General features: G+C 42.9%; 1 protein-coding gene and 1 long non-coding RNA gene across 3 annotated transcripts in view; one reads left to right on the forward strand and one right to left on the reverse strand.

Annotated features, from left to right (window-relative positions):
• Window positions 1-8,550: 8,550 nt before the first annotated feature.
• On the reverse strand, window positions 8,551-14,681 carry LOC102155927. 2 transcript variants are annotated; one of them, XR_005384861.1, is made up of 3 exons: window positions 14,624-14,681; window positions 13,261-13,447; window positions 8,551-9,575 (listed from the first exon to the last, which is right to left on the reverse strand). It is a non-coding gene; the product is annotated as an uncharacterized LOC102155927 (long non-coding RNA). The 2 variants fall into 2 exon arrangements; XR_005384862.1 differs by having other exon boundaries at window positions 13,257-13,447.
• A 363-nt stretch (window positions 14,682-15,044) lies between these two features.
• ZNF804A (zinc finger protein 804A) overlaps window positions 15,045-15,535 on the forward strand; it is a 273,740-nt gene continuing 273,249 nt past the window's right edge. Inside the window, exon 1 of the mRNA XM_038584522.1 lies at window positions 15,045-15,197. Coding sequence (XP_038440450.1) covers window positions 15,087-15,197 — 111 coding nt within the window. The 5' untranslated portion in view covers window positions 15,045-15,086. The remainder of the gene's footprint in view (window positions 15,198-15,535) is intronic.

The following is a 15,535-nucleotide window of genomic DNA, read 5'->3' on the forward strand; positions in this document are numbered from 1 at the left end:
CCTAATAAAATAGAGAGGACCAGTAGTTCATGGGATTTCTATGACTTCACTTTAAGCTGGTCATTTTTCTTGATGAAGCAAATATTAAAATTATAACTCTCTTCAATATCTTTAAACAATATCTTTAAATATTATATAAGGAAAAGTAAGATTAAGAGACTTAGAATGTGTAATATGAATAGCTAGTTCCCTGATTTGTAGAACACAAAACTTATTCTACACGAACAAAATTCTCAACTGTCCATGAAAAAAAAAATTGAATCTGTCTCTCAGCCATTTTCTGGAAGGGACAAAGTTTAATTTCATTAGCAAAGCAAATACCAGTAGTAGCACATCGGTACATCAGTTAAATAGTATAATTTCATTAGGTATATATTCTACTAGGAGATGACTGACCTTCCCATAAAATGAGAGAGATTAATTATTTAATCTTTTCTATACAGTTAAATCCACGGCAATTTATGGAAATTATTACAATTATCTCTACATAGAACATATATATTACAAATTTTAAAATTCTTGTTAAAACATGAGGGATAATTACACGAGTGGAACTTAATCTCAGCAAATTTTATTTCCGTTTTGGCAAGAGGATTTCAGAAATTCACTGTAGAGTAATTATTATAGAGTAGCTTTAAAAGCAAAGCACCCCCCTTTTTCATTTGGATTTTAAGCAGTTTTGCAACAATCTTTATTTGATATTTAGAACAATCCCATGAAATAGACACAAGAACACTCTGAATCTGAGTTTCCGTTGAGAGCGTGTGAGAAGAAAATGGCCAAATCCAAGACCAGAAACTGGGTGTTGTGACGCCTATGCCTTTGGTTTGTGTATCGAACAAGGTGTTCAAATAATAACAAAATCTGGACATGTGTCCAAAGAAGAGATGCAGTTGGTAGATAAGCATATGAAAACACACTTAATATCATGTAATTAGGGAACTGATAATTCGAAAAACGAGACCGCTACACACCCATCAGGATGGCTAAAATCTAAAACATTGGCAACAATAAATGCTGGCGAGGATGTGGAGCAACAGGGAATCACATTCATTGCAAGTGGGAATGCAGAATGTTAATATCACTTTGAAAGACAATTTGGCGGTTCCTTACAATGCTAAACATAGCCTTGCCATATGATCCAGCAATCATGCGGCTAGACATTTATCCAAAATAACTGAAATCCACAAAAACCTGCACACAAATGTTTATAGCAGCCTTATTCAAAATTGCCAAAACTTGGAAGCAGCCGAGATGTTCTTTAGTTGGTAAATGAACACACAAACGGGCGTATCAGTACAGGGGCATAGTATTTAGTGATGAAACGAGCCGTAAAGACCCACGGGGAACTTTTTTTTTTTTTGACCCACGGGGAACTTAAAATGCCTGTTAACTGACAGGTGAAAATTTGAAAAGACTGTATACTTTATGATTTCAATTATGTGATATTTTGGAAAAGTCAACACCATAGAGGCCAGGAAAAGATAAAGGTCTCCAGGGACTTGATGGTAAGGAGGAGGGTTGAGCTCGTGGGGCATAGTGAATGTTTAGGGCAGTGGAACTATTCTGGGTGATATCATGATTGTGGACACATGACACGACACATTTATCAACGCCAGCAAACTGTGCAGCACAGAGTAAACCTTAATATAAATATAGACATCTGCTCATTATAATGGATCAGTATTGGTTCATCAGTTGTAACAAGATATTGCGAGGCAAGATATTAACAACAGGGTAACGGTGTGCCGAGGAAAAGGGTTTATAAGAACTCTTTGTACTTTTTGCTCCATTTTGTGTAAACTTAAAAATACTCTAAAACAATAAAGTACATTAATTAAAATAAAATACACACTGATTTAAATTCTTGTATAATGTGTTTGTCATGTTCTACCATTATCTTGTAGGTCACTACCCTCAACTTAACTTATACACTATTTTATGTGTGTATATAAAATTTAACATGAAGGGGTTCCTGGGTGGCTCAGTGAGTTAAGTGACTGCCCTGTGATTTGGGCTCAGGTCACAATTTAATGGGTCATGAGATGGAGCTCCCTGGCAGGCTCTGTGCTCAGCGCAAATTCTGCTTGAGATTCTCTCTGCCTTTCCCCCTACTCATGTGCTCTCTCTCTTTCTCTCTCTCTGTCTAATAAATAAATCTAAAAAAAATTTAAATGTGAGACAGAACAATGCATTAAAATAAAACCTATAAAACAAATCCTAATCATTTGAAAACTTAATAGGTTTCTTCACCTAAGATCTTTTTTTCTCACAGCTGCTCAGAGAAAATGAATCCTGCAAAGAATGGCTTAATGAAATTGCAACTCTTTTTCCCGTTACTAATGGACACGATGAAAGCATTCAGCAAAATAAATGAGCATGTAAAATATCTTATTTTCTTTCATTCTTTTCACTCTATTTTCCTATCACAAAAGCTATTTTTTTACCTTGTTTATCTGACCATTTAAATGCTTTTCCCATGGGGGGCCTGGGTGGCTCAGTCGGTTAAGCCTCTAACTGTTGATTTCAGCTCAGGTCATGACCTCAGGGTGGTGAGATGGAGCGTGGTATAGGGTGTGCGCTAGGAGCGGAGTCTGCTTAAGATTTTCTTTCTCCCTTTCCCTCCCTACTTGTGCACGTGCTCTGTCTTTCTCTCTAAATCAATCGGTCAATCAAGAGAGTTAATTTTGGGGACATCAAGGAGGTTCAGTTGGTTGAGTTAATCAACTTGATCTCAGTTCAGGTCAAGATCTCAGGGTTGTGAGATCATGCCTCACGTCAGGCTCTGCGTGAGCATGGAGACCAGTTAGGGTATTATCTCTCTATCTCTCTGTCTCTCTGTCTCTCTGTCTCCCTCCCTCCCTACTGCTGGGGTGTGCATTCTCCCTTTCTAAATGAATTAATTAATAAAAATACTTTTCCCCAAAATCTTGAACTTGGCCTTGATGTTTATTTCTATACCCCCCTAACTCTTCCATATTATGACAATGGTTTTCTTACATTTTAATAAAACATATTGTGTAACTGTACCTATGTGTCAGATATTTTGATACCGAATTTCAAAACATTCATATTATATTTTGATGTGATATAATAGGGTTATGAGTGCCCTTACAAGGAGTCTCACTATAATTATCTACTTAAGACACTGTATTTTTATGGACTCATTTTATGTCATTTAAGATAAAATTTGAAATGTCTTATTGAAATTATCTGATGCTCATCATTATTTGACCCAGAGGTTAGCGGTAAGCTTACACGAGCAGAGGATAGCTATGTGGTGTGTACATGATGGATAATGTTTTCACTCAAAATCTCTTCTCAGCCCTTAAAGAGGGGACTTTTTATCACTTCAGTTATAGAGTTCTTAGACACAGTAGCTCTGTTCAGAAAAGGAATCTGCAGCAGCCAGAACTCTGGCTGCGCTGATGTAATGTTCTCAAAATGTGGTCCCCAGACTAGGGATCAGCAGCCTCAGCATCACCTGAGAACTTGCTAGAAATGCAAATTATCGGCCCTTATCCAGGAGCTACCGAGTCAGAAACCCTGGGGAGGGCGTTCAGAATCTGTATCCTCCGGGTGATTCTGATCCAGGCCAGCGTTTGGGAATCAGTGCTCTGTAGCCTCGGGTACAGCGTTTAGACTCTCGGCTCTGAGGCAAAGTCAAAGAGTAAATCAAATTACTGGACAGAGTAGTAGCTCCTAGTTAATACTGAAACACGGATTAAAATTAAGACGAAGACTCCACACAACATAGTATGCTTCAGATGCACATACTCCCCCCCCCCCTTTTTTTTAATGACTTATGATAAAGGTTAGATCATAGAAATGAGAACTTTTCCCAACAGGGCTTGTGATCCCGGAGCTAATGGGGATTGCCGGAGTTGATAAATGTCTGTGTCACAACATAGATCACAGACCAGTACCCCTAAAATTTAGTGTCCTGAAATCAAATCAGTGATAATTAGGATATAAGTTTTCAAGACGCAAGGTCATTTGCTATATAACACTCTTATGGGGGAGGAAGGTGAAGGGGTAACTTGTTTTCAATTAGTTCATCATTACACCTGCACATTATCATGAGAAGTCACGACTATACTTTTCTTTCCTTTTCTAAAGAAAGTGAAGGATCTTCCTTGAGAAAACGTCAAAGAATGCACTGAAGTGAGCTGGTTCATTGGGAGAAAAATTAATTTTTTGTCCATGAGGCCAATAGTTTAAACTCAGACCAGTCATATATTGAATGCAAACTAATGCCGGCAGTGCTGTTTACGTGGAACAGCTGAGTCGTGAAGGGAAAATATAGTTGAACGTCAATGTGAAATGGTTTATCCTGGGGTTTTCTACCTATCGCCCTGACATTCAACAACAGTTTGAGGTTAAATGTTACGGATTTATAAAACTTATAAGAGCTCTATGGAAAGTAGTAGTTGATAGAAATGGAATGGATTTCCCCTTATCTCCAAATTTCCCTTTAAATTTATTTCTGTCAACAGTTACATTCTAATGTTATTTTCTCTTGTCTAGAATATATAGCTTCATCAAGAGGTCCTCAACTGCATGTATGATACGATTTTCACAGAATTATTTTTTTTAATCAGTTCCTCGCCATCATGTATTCCCCACATCAATGGCCCCACCATCAATTTAGGAACTTGATGGAATGTTGAAATACCAATTATTATTTTTCTTTCCTGCATAACATAGCTCTTTAATCTTCAGTTGGGTACACAGTCAAGCGCTACATTCCCAAACCACTGGTGTGACCACGTGACAAAGTGATAGCCAATTGTCACATGCAGCTGTAAAGCCCTTTGCTTAAAGGGAAGGGCAATGCCCTCCCTTTGCCCTCCTTGCCTTTGCCTTTGCTGAAGCACGTCTGCAGGGACAGGAGCCAGAGCAGTCACCCTGGGTTACAAGACGGGAGCCACGTGGTCAGTCCTGGAGAACACCCAGGTACAAGACCCGGGTCACGGACACCATCAAGGCCTGCATACACGCTGACTATGGGGGATGAGAGAAATGAATCATTTCACTTAAGCTCTTATTGTTTTGGGGGGTCTTTTAGAGAATTTGATGTTTACGCTCCCTGATATACTGGGGGGACCTACTGTACTTCACGTGTATACACAGGTTTGTTTATCGAAAGAGAGACAACGCACCTGTTGATATAAGATAAAAATAAAGGGGAAAAGCATTGTTATAATGTGTTTGCTTTTTCAAATCCTTGCTTTAACTTTTTTGATCCTGAAACTCAGTTAACAATAATTACTGAGCACATTCTAGGCTCAAGATACTCCTCAGGGCTGCAGGGATGCAACGGAAAGCAAACCAGCCAAGGTTGCTGCTCTTAACTGGTCTTCCTGCTGCTAGGGAACTGAGAGAGCAAGCATGTATACATACATAACATGGATTGCACACATAATAATAAGACTAAATTGGTGCAAAAGTATCTTAATTTCTTTGAAAATTAAGAAAAATCCCAAACAAGGATTATTACATCTCTTACTTAAAATCGGTTAAAAAAAAAAAAAAAAAGCTATTTAAGAAATTAAGACTCCTTTCTCCCAAACTCCCTGACCCTAGCCCCCGAATCATCCAACTTAATCACCGTCAAGTACTCTTGAATAGCTAACCTTTCTGCCTTGCTTTTCTGCAAATCGCTATCCGTTTACTATCCATTTACCGGTCTGTAAAAAATTATATGCTAATTTAATTATACCCAAATGAGAATATACTGTAGTTATTGGTCTTGATGTTTTTAGATAAAAATCTTAATAGAGACAAAGCTTGTTTTTTTTTTTTTTTGAGAATTGATCTCTAATTTACATTGCGTGCATTTTCATTAATTTTTGCTAGTTATTTACCTTTAATGGACATATTGGTTGTTTTCCAATTTTATGTATTACAAATATTCTGCAGTGAGCCTTCTTATGCTTGTATTTTTATCTCTTTATGATATTATTTCGGTATAATAATTTACAAGAAGTGGGTGGGATGGCTGAAGATGGGATATGCACTTTAAAAAAATAAGAATAAAACCAATTTACTCTTCAAAGAGTTGTATCCATTTACATTACCACTAACCTTAACTAATACACGCCATCAATCTATTATTATCTAGAATAATCTGATAGAAAAAGTGAGTCAATTATATGTCATGCTTATTTGGTATTTCTTTTGTTTATTGTTTGTTTATATGTTTTGTTTCTTTTTCTATGGCCTTTTACTTTATGGATTTTGATTTTATGTTATTTGGCACATAAATGCTTGTGGATGTTATATTATCTTCTTCAATTGTATTCTTTGATATTTTTTTACCTCAAATTCTACTTCACAGGGTAATAATGTAAATACTATGGTTATCTCTCTGTCTGTGCTTAATTATTCTATTTTCTTCCTCTTTACATTCAACTTCTCTATCACTTTATATTTAGGCATATCACTTGTTAGATTTTGTAATCTGAAAGGCTTTCCCTTTTATAGGATAAATTATTCCCACTCATTGTGAAAACATATGTGCTTGTCAGATGCTTAATTTTTTCCCTTTCTACCATCCATTTATTTTTATAATTTCTCATTGTCTTATTTTTTCTAGATAAAAATTTATTTTCATAGAATTTAATAATTAGTAAAAATGACTTTTTTCTTCATGTAGAGGAAAATGATCACTTAAAATGTGAATATATGCAAGAAATCCAAAGAAAAAATAATCATAGTTTTACTATTGAGAGATTTACCTGTTAATCTTTGCTGTAATACCATGAAGTCATTTTTTAATGTCTTGTCAATATGAATAGGGGTGTTCTTTTTATACAGAGATGCAATTTTGTTTTATTTTCCTACGGTTTTTTAGACCAGTGTTATTTCTGTATTGTATTTAAAATTCCAGTGTTATATTAGTTTCAGATGTAAAATATAGTGATTCAACAACTCCCTTCATCACCCAGTGCTCATCATGCCCCCCTTCATCCCCATCGCCTATTTGACCCATCCCCCACCCACTTTCCTTCTGGTAACCATCACTTTCTTCTCCATAATTAAGAGTTTGTTTCTTGTTTTTTTTTTTTTCTCTCTCTCTCTCTTTTTCCCCTTTGCTCAGTTATTTGTTCCTTAAATTACACATATAAGTAGAATTATATGGCATTTTTATGTCTCTGACTGAATTACTGCACTTAGCTTTACACTTTCTGGTCTATCCATATCATAGCACATATACCTGGTTTCTTAACTCTGTTGCAGGATTCAATTTTTGTAAGTCCTATACAGTCTTTTGGTATATTCCAGACACTGTTTTGCCAAGGTCACCAATGTCTTTCAAGATGGACGACTTGAGATCACTCTTCTGATCTCTTCTCACTTGACCTATCAATAGCATTTTTCACAGGTGATCAATCCCTCCTTAAATTTGATTCTTTTTTTTTTTTTTTTCCTGGAGGAAGGTGCTTCCAAAGCATCATATTCTCTTGGTTTTAAACACTTTTTGACAGCTCATTTTCTATCTTCTTTTTAAGCTACTTTTTCCTAGAGCCAACCCCGATCTGCCCTACAGCCCTCTTTCTATATACAAGTAATCTCACGTGATTTCTGATGCCTTCATGCTGTGAATGGCCCTGATTTGCCCCTGGCTCCCATATGAGTATCTCGATCCTGACTCTGGACTTTGTACCTGGCCATATCTACTCTCTCTGCTTGTACATTTAAAAAGCATCAAAAAAAAAATAAAAAAATAAAAAATAAAAATAAAAATAAAAAGCATCTCACACTTATTTAAAAAAAAATAATAATCATCATCTAAACTTAGCATTTTTCACAAAGTCTCTAGACTTTGCCATCTCAGGAAACTGCACCACAACTAAGGCTAAATTCTGTTATTCCGTGTTAGCCTTTTTATCACCCCACATCCAAATCTATCAGAACTCTTGTCAATCTAGTTCATAACGATTTCCTTGATTTGTTATCTCATCCCCATCTCTACTCACCATTATAGATGAATTGCGTCTATTATAGTATCTTCCCAATATTGTCCCTGCTTTCACCTATCTTTTATGATTCTTCATGTACTAGTTATGGTGCCATTTTCTTCTTCCTCCATCCATCCTTTCCTTCTTTTTTTTTTTTTCTATGTTTTTACTCATATACGTGCCTCTATGTGTATGAATGTCAGTCATCTTTTTCTTCCACCTCCCTAGCTTCCTGCTTCTCTTCCAGTTCTTTCTTCTCCCTCAGAATTAATATTAAAATATGTCAACAAACTACATGTACTCTCACTTATATTCTTGCCTGTCTTTGGCAAATATATATACACATGTTCTTGGTTGTTTTTTTTTTTAATACGAAACCAAATCCTATTTTATATTTTTCTTTTGTTTGTATACTTCTTACACAATAAAATAACCACATAATCCTACTAAGTCAATAGGTATAGATACAGTGTATTACTCTAATAGATGCAAAGTCTTTAACATATATAATAACATGTAGCCATTCATTGATGATAATTTCCCATTTCCAGGTTTTTCTAATTATGAACAATTAAACAAAATTGCATTAAGTGTTCTTGTGAATATCCTTTTATTCTGTTTAGAGAGTCCCAGGAATACAATGGCTGGGTCAAAAGTTATATATAATTTTAATGTTAATCGATGTTACCAGATTGCTTTTCAAAAGACTATAAAATGTAGGAATGCAATAACTGTTTATCTTTATCTTGACTAATAATATAACTTAATGTTATCTTTTTGGTAAGTTAGTCATATAGCATCCAATTACATTAATTTCTTTGGCAACATATTAGAAATGTCGCTTTGGCTCTTAAAATAGCATTGTCCTGGCATCTATCCCAATGCTACTTATTATAATTGAAAATTAAGGGAATTAAAAGACAAAAACCCATTTTCAGTATCAAATAAATATATTAGTCAGTACGTGATCTACCATTCTTTTAAGACATGTTAAAAAAAAAAAAACGCATAAGTATCAATTGTTTAATTTACCTGTTAGGGTTGAACCTAAGCAAATTCGTGAAATTTCTCTCTGATCCATTTTGCATTTTCACTAATTCCCACATTTCCACAATTTCTGCATTTCCTCCAGCCATTCAAGACGCACATCCTCAAGTAGAAAACTAAATTGATGTTCTGTTCTTCCAGGCCTGACCAATATCAAATCTAGGGAAGTTGCCAATCAGAGAGATTAAAGCTTGAGAACAAGATAATACCTAGTTTATTCCTTTTCTTTTAGAAGTGAAATAACTGCAGCTAAGTCATGATTCATTCAGTGTCGCATGGTTGCTTTAGCTGGACGTTATTTAAGGCGAGTTCCAGTGAGTCTTTAAATGTAGTACTGTCTTCACAAATTCAGGTTTCGTAGTTCATGGGTTCTAAGATGCCTTTTTGTTTTCAACATCTCCATAACTCAGATGTCTTATAATCAGTGGCTTCTTGCAGTTACTTGACAGTGCTTTTGCATTTATAGTGGAGATAAAAAGGGTACGTCTTATAATTGATGTGGTATTGGATCTGGTAGATCACGGTATTTGTTTCAAAGAGGCCGCACTTTTAAATCCAGCAGACCTGAAATACAGAAACAGGGATATGGGAGATGGACCTCCTACTTTTAGGTAATAATTAATAATAACCTCAGAAAGTCACCATCTCCTTTCAAATCATACAATAACAGTATCGGCTGCAGATAAAGTCAATAACGTTTATTCAATGCATACCTCATGACTAGTATAAGACACCAGTGTTGGAATAACTTGATTAACATATAGCTCATTTTTAAAGATTCCCAGCATAGCTTAGGTTCACTTGTGGCATAATTTCACTCAAATATGTTAACACCAAACTAATTATGAAACCCCATATGCTTATAGCTTTTATGTAAATACAAATTAAAAAATAGAAATCAAATAAAAATATTAAAAAAATCCAAATTTACCATCTTAATTTAATACAACAGATGATGTTGCTTTGCTGAAACCAAATCCAGTCTCAACATGGATGTTTTTATGAGTATTTGTGTGTCAATAGTGATCTAAGTACGCCTGATGATTAGGGTGCACACAGGTGCCCTATCACGTTTCTCCGGTTTAACGCCTTTATCCACGCAGATGTCATGATATCATTTGGTCTTATCTTAGAATAAGCAAAACATTTACGTGTTAAGTTTTTAGTTTTTTCCTCATTAGTCCAACACAATAAAAGTTGTAATACCTGGCACCAATGTGGTCACAACTAGGAACCCAAACAAAAGAGACATATAGCGACAACACCTAGTTACAAATTCTTGTTATAGGATTTCGCAAATGATCAAGAATATGCTTATTATGTTAAGATTGTTATAGTAATGAAAAGGAAAGTTTTGAATCCCAATAATAGAGTCTGGAATCACTAAGAACACATCACAGACACATTTGAAAAACACTGAAATAAGCTTTTCTCTCTCTTTTTTATTTTTTTTTTCCAGGATGAAGTAAGAACAGGAACTCAGTGCCTAGAAGCTCAGGTAAGGCTGGGGTGTGGGACCCAAAAGTGAATATAATTTGTGGATCATTCATTTTAGTGATGGGAAGTTATCCAGACAAACAGAGTAAAAGCATCCAGAGCCTGTAATGACAGGAAGTAGGAAGTCTCAGCATGCGGGGGTAGCAACATATGGTCTGAAATAGCAGCAAGCAAACTGGGGGGGAGATTTACTTCCCTCTGAAAGAGCCGGACTGAGCGAAGTGGGGCAGGGATTCAGGATGGGGGGTCCAGCCACTGGTCTGGGAGAAGAGGCAAGACATCGGTCTCACGTCTCCAAGGAACAACATTGTCCTGAAATCTGTGTGAGCCAAGAGGAGGCCAGGAGCAATACCTTGTCGGTGCACAGAAAACTGACATGGAAATTTGGGTTAGGGAAGCAAGATGAGGAAGAGGAAGTGAGGTAAATCAGTATCGGCACAGGGCTTAGGGGATCTTGATTTAAATCCCAATTGGAGAAGGAGAAAAACTGAAGTGTGGTTGCAAAAAGGAACTGCACACTGTTTTTAGATTAATATCACTTACACAGAACTGTCATAATTAAATTACTAAGTGTAGTTTTTCAAGTCGCAAGTCGCCAATGAAACCCAAGTGATACAGGATTATCCCATAAGATATTTTTTTTTTTTTTAATTTTTATTTATTTATGATAGTCACAGAGAGAGAGAGAGGCAGAGACACAGGCAGAGGGAGAAGCAGGCTCCATGCACCGGGAGCCTGACGTGGGATTCGATCCCGGGTCTCCAGGATCGCGCCCTGGGCCAAAGGCAGGCGCTAAACCGCTGCGCCACCCAGGGATCCCTATCCCATAAGATATTTAAAAATATTTTCTGATGATGAAATATTGACTCTGAGTGTTTAGATATTTAAAGCAGGTCTCCAGTCAGACCTCCTAAGTTCTCCGGGTGATTGAGAGGGAATATTTTATTTTTAAGAATTTGGTGGCATCCTTCCATAGAAATAATCCACGTCAAGATGATTACTAATAACTGAAATCGGAATTGTTTTAAGTAATGGGAATAGGCCATGGATTTCAGAGACTATAGCATAACAGGAATTTGGAGATGCTTACTTGTGTACCTACTGCCTTTACACCGTGACAAAAAAGGAAAGAAATGAGAACAGCAAGATGGAAGAGCACAATAATTTGTCACTACCTACTGATCTCACTTTACTGCCATAGAAAGGCACGCTTCCCTGCCAAGACGATGGGGAAGCCCTGGTGTCCCACCCGCCTTCTATCTTCATTTTTAGCAAAGTTGAAATGAAAGGTTCTGACGTTTGCTGTAAGAATTCCACTCTGGGTAGTGGTTGTTACGGTCAGACGCCGGATGGCACGTGGGGGGGGGGGGGGCGGCTCACCATTCCGAACATTAACTTTGACCTGATGAAGAGCCCACAGGTAACGGGGCTCATTGGTAGGGACACAATGACTATCGTACAGTGGGATTAATCGTTTTATTTGATTGATCATTATAGATGCGGCTGCTCAGTCGAGATAAGGGGAAACAAAAGGAAACTGCGCTCGCTTCTAAATATGCCTACTGAAGTTCAAGGTCTAGGTCCAGAATCTGCATATTATGTAATTTTGAGATAGATTCCCTCCTGTGTAGGCAGACAACGAGGATAAAATTTAGGCAAAAAAAGGCACATTCTTTTATAACCGGCCTCACCCTTCATGCTTTAGCAGCAAATCTATGGTTTGTTTATTGCCACCTCTTGTAGGGCTACATGTGACAGTCTGGAGCCACCTCATCATACCATGAAACGTGTAAGTGGTAAAAATAGCCTGTTCTGACAGTGAAAAGACTCTTCAGAGATTAGAAGATATTTCACTGAAGTTTATTAAGATGCCTGTGTATCCTAAGATATATACATACACATGTATGCTATTTATGACATACATATATACACTCTATAAACTTTGCCACTAGAAAACACAATATGACTTTCCAGATAGACGGGATTCTGCTCCACAGGACAATTCCTATAAATGTTCCTGTTTTCTGAACTGGAAATTGAGCTTCACGATGTAGATAAAGATCTGAACATCTTGTCAGAAGGATTTGGAGAGAATAACATTTCAGAAAACCTAGCTTAGATGACTGTGACTTGCAAACACAAGAAAACTACATTATCTGACTCTTTCCCTTATGACCCTTCTTCCCTTTCCTAAGGAGATTCCTCGGTTTGGCTCAGTATTAGTGAAGACCTTATCCCCGGGTCTACCAGCTGCAAGTTTCCCAAACTTCAGAAGGCGTCACGAAAAACGTCCAGGTCATTAGTTGTTCCCAAAATGGTATTACAGAGAATCCCTGCATCCTCAAAATACAAATAATAATAAAAACAAACTGCTGTAATGATAGGTGCCAAGATGGATTTAATTTCCACACGCTATTCAGTGAAGAATACTCTTTTTTATTTTTTTTCTGATAGATCCTGTGCATACTGAATTCTAACAAATCATTAGGCGATCTGTTCCACGGAGTATGTAAGTTTTAGAAATTCCTGCTCTCTTTTTCTCCCAAGATTTCCGCACTCCCCCAAGTGGATATCAGAGAAATTCAGCCAATACCTCTAAAGGACTGTGACGCTTCATCATGAGCTATGATCAATCCACATCAACTTTTTTTTTTTTTCTCTTTGTTTGAACTGAAGCATGGCACATGCAGAATTTTCCTTAGATGAGTCTAGCACTGCCCTCTCCTACCTCTGTCACTTCTGACTTACTCACAGCAGTGTCCCCTCTGCGGGAAGCACTTCTTCTGTCCCCTTGTCTTCTCTTCCTCTCTCCAGGGCTGGTGTCCGGGGGGCGGCCGGGCTCCCTGCGAGGCCGAGGACCGGGGTGTAGTGTGCAGAGCCCCCGCCGTGCGGAGCCCTAGGGGTGGGCGGCCCGAGTGCAGATGTCCTGACACCTCGACCTTCAGACAAACAAGACACACAGTCAGGTCGTGCGGCGGCGCCGTCCGCGGTGACCCGGGAGCATCACCACGTCCACGTCCATGTCCACGTCCCGAATCTGCTTTAACCAATTAGGCCGCCCCAGGCGACAGGGAGAGCAGCCTGCGGCACCTGCCCCGCCCTCCCCCGCTGCCTCCATCCATCTCCGGGCGGCTCAGGACTGGCGCGCACCTGACGCCCCCTCCCCCCCCCCCAGGAGTCACACCTGCGCCGAGGCCCAGGCGACCCGGCCGGGGAGGGGGCGGCTGGGGCACCTGCAGGCGGCCTGGCGGCCGGGATCGCAGCGCCCCGTCCCCTGCTTGCCCGGGGGACCCCAGGGGCTGCCGCGCAGGGGGCTTTGCGGTCTGGTCCCTTCTAGCGCCCCGTGTGTCGTGCGTGGGAAGAGGGACCCGGGGAGGGACGCGAGGCGCGCGCGTGGCAGCCGCTCCTTTGCGGCAGAGCCTCCCATCCCTCCCCGGGAAGGGCTTTAGGAAGCCGCGGGGCTCTCGGGAGATGGGGGCCCGGCCCTCGCCTCCCATCCGCTTCCACTCGCATCGCCGGGAGCCCCCCCGCCCCCGCCCCCGCCCCCGCCCCCGGGCACAGGCCGCCCGCCCCGCCGCAGCTGTCAGCGCAAACGCTTGTGATCTCTGCGGCCGGGGGCGGCGCGGGGTGCGGGTGCGGGTGCGGGGCGCTCCCCTTCTCTGAGACGCTGAACCGGGTCCAGCCCGCGGACCCCAAACACGCGGCAAACTAACGCGATGCAAGAAGCCCAGTGCGCGGGGGGCGGGGAGGGGAGGGGAGGGGAGGGGAGGGGAGGGGGCGGGGGGCAGCGCTGCGGGCACCTGCGGGGACCTGCGTGCACCTGCGCGCACCTGCGGGGACCAGCGGGCAGCTGCGGGGACCCAGCCGCTCCCCTCCGCCCCCTGCCCCCTCGGCCCCCGCCCCTGCTCCACCTCGCAGGAGTCCCCCGCCCCTCCCCGTCCCCCTGCCCCTGCCCTCCCCGCCCCTCCGCCTCTCGCCCCCACCTCGCAGGCGTCCCCGCCCCTCCGGCCCCCCCAACTTGCGACCCCCTGCACCCCCCGCCCCCGCCCCCACCTCGCCGGAGTCCCGCGCCCCGTCCCCCGCCCCCTGCAGGCCCCCGCCCTCCCCGCCCCCACCTCGCCGGAGTCCCGGGCTCCCGGGGGGCGGGCGGGCGGCGGCGGCCGCGGCTCGGCGGCTCCCGGGGCGCTCCCCCTGGCGGGGGCGGGGGCGGGCGCCAGCTGCGCGGCCGTGACAGCTCCCCGTGCCAGCCCAGTGGCTCCCTGCCATTGGCTCGGTGCGGCGGACCGGCGACGCCGCGCACTATAACAGCCCTCATGCCCGCCGGCCGCCGCGACTCCCGGGCCGCCGCCGCCGCCACTGCCGCCGCCACTGACGCGCTCGGGGCCCTGCGGCCGGCGGGGGGCGGGGGGCGGGGGGCATGCGGGGGCGGGCGCGGGGGCGGGCGCGGGCGCGGGCGCGGGGGCGGCGGGGGGGCGGCGCGCGCGGCCGCGGGGCGGAGTGAGCGTGGCCCCCGGCGTGCGGGGCGGCGGCGGCGGCGGCGGCGGGGCCCCAGCGCCGGGCGGGAGGCGGCGGGGCCCCATGGAGTGTTACTACATTGTCATCAGCTCCACGCGGCTCCGCAACGGACACTTTCGCAACATCAAGGGAGTTTTCCGGGGCCCCCTCAGCAAGAACGGGACCAAAACTCTGGTAATAGCTCGCGCGCGTCCCCGGCCCCGTCCCCGGCCCCGTCCCCGGCCCCGTCCCAGTCCCCGTCCCAGTCCCCGTCCCCGTTCCCATCGCCGTCCCCATCCCCGGCCCGGTCCCCGCCGCGCGGGGCGCGTGGGGAGGATGCGGGAGGCGCGGGACCGCGCAGGTGTCGCCGCGCACGGGGGCCCCCGAGCAGCGGCCCGGGGGCAGGGGCAGGGGCAGGGGCGGAGGCAGGTGCGGGCGCGGGGGCAGGTGCGGGCGCGGCTGGGATGCGAGCGAGGCTCGGCCGGTCCGGGGTTTCGGGGGACGCCCGCTCGGAGGATGCTCTGCCCCGGCGC

This window comes from Canis lupus, chromosome 36, assembly GCF_011100685.1.
Source record: "Canis lupus familiaris isolate Mischka breed German Shepherd chromosome 36, alternate assembly UU_Cfam_GSD_1.0, whole genome shotgun sequence".
In the NCBI taxonomy this organism is placed as follows: Eukaryota; Metazoa; Chordata; class Mammalia; order Carnivora; family Canidae; genus Canis; species Canis lupus.